Source organism: Asparagus officinalis, chromosome 3 (genome assembly GCF_001876935.1).
Source record: "Asparagus officinalis chromosome 3, Aspof.V1, whole genome shotgun sequence".
In the NCBI taxonomy this organism is placed as follows: Eukaryota; Viridiplantae; Streptophyta; class Magnoliopsida; order Asparagales; family Asparagaceae; genus Asparagus; species Asparagus officinalis.
The window spans coordinates 97,250,696-97,260,650 of record NC_033796.1 but is presented as its reverse complement, the minus strand read 5'-3'; the positions used below and the strand labels follow the sequence as shown (position 1 = coordinate 97,260,650).

The 9,955-nt window shown below is 36.7% G+C and overlaps 1 protein-coding gene across 1 annotated transcript; it reads right to left on the bottom strand.

The window, feature by feature from the left end:
• Positions 724-8,784, bottom strand: LOC109834509 (glutathione reductase, chloroplastic). The gene is made up of 11 exons (XM_020402547.1): positions 8,395-8,784; positions 7,045-7,270; positions 6,662-6,940; positions 6,398-6,574; positions 6,236-6,289; positions 5,990-6,138; positions 3,033-3,096; positions 2,784-2,954; positions 2,561-2,698; positions 2,300-2,358; positions 724-971 (listed from the first exon to the last, which is right to left on the bottom strand). Exons 1-10 carry the CDS (start codon positions 8,754-8,756, stop codon positions 2,326-2,328), a joined length of 1,653 nt encoding a protein of 550 aa, XP_020258136.1. The 5' UTR covers positions 8,757-8,784; the 3' UTR covers positions 724-971; positions 2,300-2,325.

The following is a 9,955-nucleotide window of genomic DNA, read 5'->3' as shown; positions in this document are numbered from 1 at the left end:
AAAATTCTTTCAAGTTGAGTCAAAACCGAGTTGACGATGGTGAAGAAGACAAAACCGAGTTGACGATGGTGAATCTTCCTGTAGCGGATAACTGTTTACACTTAAAATTCTTTCAAGTTGAGTCAAAACCGAGTTGACGATGGTGAAGAAGACAAAAAGAAAATTCTTTCAAGTTGAGTCAAAACCGAGTTGACGATGGTGAAGAAGACAAAACCGAGTTGACGATGGTGAATCTTCCTGTAGCGGATAACTGTTTACACTTCCGCAACAATAATTTCTTGAAAAAAAACTATGTAAGAAAGATTGTCGTTAAAAGGTTATTCCTCTGTGAGCATGGTCTCACATTGGAAAGGATAACGAAGAATAACAACCTTAAGCTCTCAAGGCTGGTATTCTATCTATCCCGACACATGATAGAGCTTCAGAAATGCTGAACCTCGTCATCGTAAGTTATCATACTCTGAAGCATAGGGGAGGTGAGGATCCCACCGAAATGAGCTTCAACTCTGAAAGTAACCTCTTCAATTGTTTTAAAATAGGCAGCAAAAGAACGAGATGGTGTTTGGTAACAAATAATATGAACAACAAGGTCTGCATATCTTCCGCTCAAGATCACACTCCTGAAAAAAACGTCGCCAGTTGGAAAGAGAATGCATCCACAGATACTTATTATAAACCAAACAAGCCCACTCAAATGGACTCCTTTTGAGCACAAGACGATGATAAATTAAGAACTCAGCCTATGTGATCAATAGATCTAACCCTCAAATACAAGGAGCTTCCCCCTATACAGCCAACAATATTGTTAACTGCCGAGATAAATAAAGATGTGAGGGCCAGTCTTTGGTTTTAGGAGAGTATGTACATAAATCCACAACCTCGCATGACCAAAATTGAATATGAATACTCGAGGCCAAGAAAGCCTTCCGGCACTCTTCGAAAATCTCATGCACCGAGTTCTTGATGATTGCCTGCAAACAAACAGATGGTTCATTTTAAACTAAGACTTGAAATCAGAAGAAATAAGAGAGAGAAATACATTAAAACTTTCGCAACCTATTCTCATTTCCCTAAGATAGGTAAAATTTGGTAGCTAAAAACTTCAGAACATGAATATGTAACACATCAATTATAGGCCGTGTTCGTTTTTTGAATAGTCATATGTTACATTATAAAAAATACAATATATAATGGAATTCTAGTTACTTGTATTCTATTCACTAAATATAGAAGTGACATCTTTTAAGAGACAGCATGATGACCGAATTGCTGGTGGTGGATAAAACCAAGATGTAATTGTAATGCTTTCTAGAGGATCTATATCCTTTTCATGATCCAACAATAACAGGAAAATTATTATCATTAATCACATATGTTTACTATATACTGAAAATTTATACTCAATTTTAAGCGAAAATGAACAACTACGGATCATAAAACTTACAATGTGTTAGCTAAGACACGGTTGTTTTATTTGTAATATGACATATATAAAATGCCATGTTTACTCTTCTGACAAGATCATGCCCAACTTTGGAAATTTTGCCAAACACATGTATTAATACAATATTAATTGACTTGAGGCAAAACAGTTACTATGGTTATAATATTAGTCCAAACAGTCATAGTCCTAAACACAAACACTAGCTTGGATTATTTGAAGTTAGTCCAAATATTTAGTTCATGTGAAATCAAATATTGCGTTAGACTAAATAGTTCCAGTATAACAGTCTTAGGACTATAATCCTAGGATAACAGTACCCTCTAGTCCAAGGATAGAAAACAAACATGGCCTAAGATATATGTAATAATAACAAAGAGAGTTCACATACTACTAATTCTCCTTTGTCCTTTCCGTTTTCCCTTCAACTTCCTCTCTTTCTCCCTACACTCAAATAATAAGTTTTGCTAGATTGGATTGGGGTGATACTGGGAGCTTGTAATAAAAAATTTAAAAAAAATTCAGAAAATTCCACCCAAAACCAATCCATAGCCACTTGTATCAGGTTGTTTCTATCAGTAGAAACAACCTGAAACCCAAAAAGGCTTGGTGAGAATTCTCCAAGCCCAACCAGTGATACATATCGTTATTAACCTAGATATTCAAACCACATACTATCATATTATTGTATGCAAGAGAACAGAAAACCAAGAAAAAAGACATGACATATCTATTATTACGAATATTGCTAATGAGCTAGATCTCAAATAATACTAAATTAAAAAAATGGAACGATTCTTATGAGCTACAAAATCACAACCAAAAATGTGAAGCCACTCAACATAGTAATATACTAACCATTTCTCTACCACAACTCCAAAAGGCTAGACTGCTGACTTGATTTCTTCGGATTTCTCCTGAAAGAAGGGCAAAGGAAAAGGTGTCATAACAATTCAACGCTGGTGTAAGTGAAGAATTGCTGATATACTATAATGTCATAGCTCACTAATGAGCATTTTGACACAAACTGTCCAAAATAATCTTAATAACAATAACCAAAAATAACTTAGAAAAACCATAATTAAGTTACTTCCTATAATATTCCTTGAGCACACAGACCTCAGCTGAGGATTCTCTCCTAATTTTTCGAGTGGGGGACCTCATTGTGACAAGTTCCTCTGCGGTTGTAGGGTGAACACCAACTGTGGCATCAAAATCTGCCTTAGTTAACTCTGCCTTAACAGCAATAGCAATCCCCTGAAAGGAATGATAAATTAGTCCAATTGAATTACTAACAAAGGGAGTGAATAATAAAACAAATATTCCACCCAAGATAACCAACCTGTATAATCTCTGGAGAGTCATCGCCACACATATGAACCCCCAAAACTTTGTCTGTTCTTGCACATACAATGACCTTCATAAATACCCGATCAGGTAACCCGGATATAGTAGCCTTCAGCGGCCTAAAGTTAGCTGTGTAGATATCAACATCCCTGTATTCTTGAATGGCCTGCACCACCTCAATTTGTTTAAAGATGGTATTAAGAATATATACAGTTAAACATGGTAATCATGACATTTGAATCACCTGCTCCTCACTAAGACCAACTTGGCCAATTGGTGGCTGAGAAAACACAGCAGATGGCACCGCACTGTCACGAATTGGAGTTCAAACGTGAAGCGATTCAAATAGTAATAACCATCACTATCTCCAAGCAAAAACAAAGCAAAAAAGCAAAAAAGAAGAAAAAGAAACAAGTACAAGAAAAAAAACTGCGGAAAAAGCAAAATGTGAAGCTGTTTGTTTAGCATATAGAGTATTCAGCAATCAGCAACAATATTAAAAAATTATCTTGGCATGCTGCACTATATGTAACCCTTTGGAGAGTCAATAAAGGCTACAGTGCTTCAAAGATGAAATTCATGCATTGTAATAGTAAATTTAGAATGCAAAAAGGACGTACATGTTGTTTGGATTGAGGGGAATGAGGGTGAAGGGAAGTTAGGGGAACCATTCACCTCCATTCACCTTGTTTGGGAACACTTAGGAGGTGAAGTTAATTCACCCTAGTTCCCCTTGGTTCACCCCCTAATAGTATAAAATTTGTTACCCCCCAAATTGGGGTGTAACCAAGGGGAAGGGAACTCCCTTCCCTTCCCTTCCCTTCCCTTCTCTCAGTTTCCCTTAACTTCCCTTCACCCCCTACAAATCCAAACAGGCCTAGCCTTTTAGCAATCTAAGTTAGTGTTGTATGAGCAGTCAGAACAGAATATTGCAAATTTAAGTTTAATTATGAGTCCTCACACACCAGACATGGAAAGATAAGTATACTCGAGGGAGGAAAAAAAACCTATAACAATAGAAACAAGATGAATGAAGAAGTTGTTGAGATCATAAAGATCAGGTCAGTGATCAGATTTGCACTAGTTAGATAAAACATGTAGTATAGAGAACCAAAATAAGCAAACAGACATTGCGACCATATTTCATTGGTGTCCCATCTTTCAATTGGCCTATCAGATGTATGGGTTACATGGGTTAATTAATGGTTTACATAATAAACAAATCAGCATTCCTCACCCTCATAGACTCGTGATCACCAATTGAAGATTGCCTTTGATGATTCCCTTTTCAATGAAGGAGAACCATGTTCTCTAAACTTCATGCAAAATACATGGCCCTGCTCTTCTTTTCTTTGTTTTCCGTTCTTTTCTTTATTATTGTCAGTAGGCAGGAAAGTGTATATCATGACCATCCATTTAATGTTTTTTTAGGTTTTCGGAGGATTTTTTTTTATTGGTTTTTTTTTTTTTTTTTTTTTTTTGGGGGGGGGGGGGGGGGGTCTTACGAATGATTGATCAAATCTTGAGTACATTATGATAATGTTATGAAAACATAACCTAGACTATTTTTTTAAATTAATGAAAATCTAGCTAGAATATACTGCAGAAATGTTGGACAATGGGAGAAGCAAAGAAAACGACCTATTCTAAGCATTGCCAAGCAATATATCTTATCAAATATGTGTCATGGCACTGTTCTATACTACTACACTGCACAGCAACTTACGGACTCTCTTATAAAATAAGCTTTAATATTGTTGAAATTTTGTTTATAGATGTTGCTGTTTGATAACTTCCAACCAATTCATTGTTAATCGATCCTCATTTTTATATAGAACAAATTTAAACAAGAACAGGAAAGGATCAGCAATACTCGAACATGACTTTATAAAACTAGTTACATCATGCCACTTATGTGTTATCTATCATGATTCCTGTTGCTTCAATTGTTGAGTAACACCACATACACCATGATCCTAAATATCCAGAGTTTCATTGTCTGTAGTCAATCATGGGCTACCAGTGGATGATAACGCAATTTGCATATGCTGATTCATATAGCATATATCGGTATTAATAATTTACATATTCATATTGCTGAAGGAAATTATTAAATATGTTATCAACATGGATTCCATGATTTCATCCTGCCATTTCTGAACATCAATTATGCTTCTGTGGTAAAGCTCTGGGACTGACTATCCAAACTTTCATTCTCTCAAAGTTGATCAAGGGCTATTGTTGGATGATATCTACATTTAATGCATATATTATTCATTGTTCACATATTTAATATCTACTAATTTACTAATGACAAGTTCATACAGCCGAAAGAAGTTATTAAGCCTGTTCTCAACCAGAAACGCATCATTTGCTTCTTGGCTTGCTGTTTCTGAACCTGATTATGCCGGTGCAGTCGAAGTGCTGGAAATGGCACAGAGTAGTAGGCAGACAAAGGCATAAGTTACAGCAGTAACCATTCATCATAACACGTCTAGCAACCATGAGTACCATATGAAATGCTTATGCTTAAAACATAGAATGAGAAGGGACACAAATATATGTTGCTCTACTCACTGTTTTTGTTCTCAATCTGATTCATGTTACAGACTGCATTATTCATGCGGGCCTTTAAATGGAAGTAGAACATCTTAGAAATGGGGAGAAATTATATTAGACTGTTTAAATATAAACAATTTGTATTTTCGGTATGTTTCCTAGATGCATTTGTCTTTCAGCAAACGCATGAGTCTCCAATTATATATAGCACATCACCAATTGGTTATACTTTAAAACTTCACTAGGTTATAACGTCTAGAAATAGTTATGGAGATAAAAGGGGTGTAGAAGTAGATTAAAAGAAGTCAGTGATTTCTGAAGGTTCTACGAATTGAAGGAGAAAAAAACAACTTCAATGAATTCAGTCATGGCTGATAACTTGCTAATTTGTTAAACCGCAGAAGAAAAACAATGATGGAGAAAAGTACAGAAAGATGATAGATATAACAATATCAAAATGTTGATAAAGGACCATCTGGTAACCATTCAGAAGAGCCTTTTCATTTGAGCATTCTGCTGGATGTAATGCCATTGAGATGGGGGAAAAAGCGTAATAATGCTGGCAATGATCATGATTCATGATGATGACCATGAGCACAATGAACATGATCGTGATGCTAATATTAAAATTGAGAACCGCACCTGTAATTTGGCTTTGCAGGTTCATTCCCAAATACTGTTTTTGCAAATGCCCCTCCTTCCATCAACGCAACAGGAGTCAGGTTCACCCTATCAGTAACATCTCCAACAGCCCAAATAGAATCAACTGATGTGCGAGAATATTCATCAACCTGATGAGAAGATATTGAGATTAAAGAACAAGTATGCCGCTTTAGATTTGGTGCATTAGAGATGCATATAAACCTTAACTTAAAAAATAAAATTTACCAGTATTGCTCCATTCTTGGCCAATTTTACTCCAACCTCCTCCAGCCCCAAATTCTATAACAGGATAAAACATATATAACCAAACACTTAAGTGCTTCCTATATAAGTTTATAATCATTTGTAAATTAGAGTATTAATAATGAATTCCAAGGAACTGCAGACCTTTGTGTTAGGCCTGCGACCTGTAGCAAACATTATATGTGAAAAACCATCCACAGTTCCTTTATTGGTTCTTAATGAGAGCAGACCATCCGCCGACTTGATGATTGCCTGAGGGGATTCCTCAGTGTGGAACTCAATACCTCTAAGGGACATCTGCTCAGCAACAAAATCTCTGACCTGCAGAAACCTAAAGGTGAAAAAGCTACTCTAAACTTTTACCATGACAGACAACAATAATAACAATAAAACAGATGAACTTCTTACCTCCTCATCAAACCCTCGAAGGACTTTCTTTTGGCGGATAAAAACATGGACATCACTCCTTAATCCATTAAAGATACCAGCAAATTCCAAAGCAATGTATCCACCCCCTACTATAGCAATCTTATCAGGCCTTGAAGGAAGATCCAATGCAATATCTGAGTCAATAGCATACTCTTTTCCAGGAATCTCTGGAACAAATGGTCTCCCACCAACGGATATAAGTATGTGCCTAGCAGAGTAAAGTTTCCCATCTACATCAACAGTATGTGGGTCGACTATCTGCAATATTGAAAATGACAACAGAAACAAAATATAGTATATAACAACATCAAAAACATTGTTGCATTTGAACTTGGAAAGTTATGCTTAGAACTTTAACTAACCTTTCCTCGACCTTCAATTAATGTTACCCCGGAATTCTTCAAAATATTCTTGTAAATCCCTGTCAAACGCTGTAATTCAGCATTCTTGTTGGCCATCAGAGTGCTCCAATCATGCTTTGGCTCAGTTTCATAGTTCCATCCGAAGCCATGACTCTCTTCAAACTCATGAGAATATTTTGATGAATAAACCAGCAACTTCTTTGGTACGCATCCTCGAAGCACACAGCTAAATTAGGTGAAAAAAACCCAAACACATAATCATTATTTGTAAAAACTTCCCAACTGCAATGGCATTATAAAAAAAGTAAACATGTAAATGAAAATTATTGGATATCAATCCACAAACTCCCACATCAGAAGATAAATAAGGAATTTTGGGGAAGATTAGGTAGCCCATCTCTGGCATTTAAAAGAAAAAAAAATCAAAAATTCAGAAAAGACGCTACTAAAAAAACATGAACAAGTCGACCACCATGTAACGTTGCACCCGAAAATAAGTATTAATAGAAAATGTGAAGGTCAAGGAAAAGGGACCAAAACTCGTGTCCAATGCTTCTGATCATATACAGAAATGACGCAGCGTTCAATGCCCATGCAACCCTACTAATTAAGAAGTTGGATTGAATAATCCACTCCCTTAAAAAGGTATTAGAATTTACAAGGAATCTCAGACTGGCCAAAAACATCCTCCTCAATAGCAGGAAAACTTACAACAAATAATGTATAAGATTGTACTACAGCACGAGACTGAATGTAAACACGAAATTTAATAAGTGCGCCACTTAATAAAAATTTTAATGTAAAATCCTAAATTATAAACTAAACATAGCACATTATTATCCTGGTGCATCAGACTAACATTTCAAAACCTCCAAACTGTTGAATTTAACATTTCAACCTACTGATAAGTACTGACAACTCAAACCACCTAAAATTGCGCCAAATTTAGCGTCAAAACCACTTCTCAAACGCCAAAGCCATCCCAAAACCCTAACACTAACCGCACCCGATACTCAAACGAAGCACCCGAAAACACAGAAAAAAAACACCAACCAACTTATGTTCCTTCCAACACCACCAGCAACATTCGAAGAAATTGTAGCAAAGGGCAGCTCAAAGACCGCAACTTTTTCATGACACGAATAGCAGCAAACCTCAAAGCGCTCACTCCGCCCCTCGCGGACCCAATCATGGACAGACCGAAGCCTACTACGAGCAAATTCGAATTGGATAAAACTCCGTCAAAACCCTAAAACACTCGCACAGAATAACTTAGAAGGGGGCAAAAAAAATACACCTCAATAAAATCCCTTAAAAACAGCTAAAACAAAAATGAAAAACTCAGCTTACGTTCCCCCAACTCCACCAGCGACATCCGAAGAAATCGTAGCGAAGGGAAGCTCACACACCGCCACTTTGGCGCCATAATTCGCCGCGAACCTCGACGCCCTCACCCCGCCGCTCCCCGCCCCAACCGTGAACAGATCAAAATCGTACTTCTTCTCGGACTCCCCAATCGCCCCGTTATCGGATCCGGCGACGGGATCCGACCCGTTAGCTCGGACTGCTAGGGCGCGGCGAGGGGCATAAGAAGCAGAGAAGGAGGGTTTGAGAGAGAGGAGGGAGAAAGGAGGGAGATTTCTGGAGAGGGTTTTGAGGGTCGAGGGATAAAAATGGAGCCTCGGAGCTCCGAACGTGAGAGTGGTGGCCATCGAGGGACGCTTGATGTCGGGGCTTTTTCTGTGGTTATTAATAGGCGATTTCTTGGCCGCGTTTTCGGTTTCGGAGGGAAATTACGGATTAGCCCCTCACGTTTCGCCGCTTGTCATCGCCACCCAATCCTCGGCTTTTTTTTAAATGGGATTATTTGCATACACCCCCTAATCCATGAGTATTTGCATAAGTATCCTCTAAGTCTCGTATTTGCAAAACTATCTCTAAAGTTTGGCAAAACATTATCCTCAAAGCAATTAATCGTCACCTTTAATAAGCTAATGTGTAACCACAATATAAAAATTAACAATAATATAATCGAAATTCTATAAGTCAATTTGATGATTTGTTGATTTTAGAGATATTTTTCGCAAAGTTAATAATTTAAGCTGTATTTTCGGAAATACTAATATTGGCGGGTATTCTACAAATACCCATGATCTAAGGGGTATATATGAAAATAACCCTTTTTGAATCACAGCATTGCTATTAGGCCCTCTTATTCTTAAATTATTTAAAATCACTTCTTTTAAATCATGAGTAAAGCAGTGGTTAAAACGATTAATCTGAAAGAGTTTATGAGAACGAGGGACCCAACAGTAATGACAGTAGTTTCAAAAGAATGTGGACTTGGGGTGAACTTAAAAATTGAGAGAGCTGGTAATAATTTCAATGATGATTTGAGGAATCAATTACATATATGAAAGATTTAGGGGCCAATGTAAAAAAAACCCTTCCTTTTTCTCAGGTCTTACAATATTTATCTTCTATATTATATTTTAAAGGTGGGGTTTTCAAATGTATACCCCTCTCAAGTCATGATATTGGCTAGTAGCTATTTTCAAATGTTCGCTCTAAATTTTCAAAATACCTAACTTGCCCCTTAGAACACTGGTCTCTACTGACTGTAAATTTTTTAACATTGCGTAGTAAGAAAAAGTTCAGTGTTGGGTATTAATCATGAACCTTGTTAGTTAATTTTGAAATAAATCATAAGAAAACCGTTACAACTTGGAATGTATTACCTTTAACATCAAAAGAAACTGCGAATCAAAATTCATTCCAGAACTCATTATTAGAGTTTGAGAGAGTGGAAATTTACTTCATCAAACTTAGAAAACGTGAGCATTACAATTAACAAGTTAATCCTGCATGACTGAGAACCAAAATTGATGAAAGCTCATTCATTTACAGAGGA

Bases quoted from the DNA above. Each gene is read 5' to 3' on its own strand.
- LOC109834509 (XM_020402547.1), bottom strand. From the start codon at position 8,756: ATGGCCACCACTCTCACGTTCGGAGCTCCGAGGCTCCATTTTTATCCC. The intron at 6,575-6,661 runs GTAAGAAGTTCA...AGGTTTCTGCAG, and splicing joins TTCGAGGGTTTGATGAGGAG to GTCAGAGATTTTGTTGCTGA. The intron at 2,359-2,560 runs GTCTGTGTGCTC...CCCTTCTTTCAG, and splicing joins GGAGAGAATCCTCAGCTGAG to GAGAAATCCGAAGAAATCAA.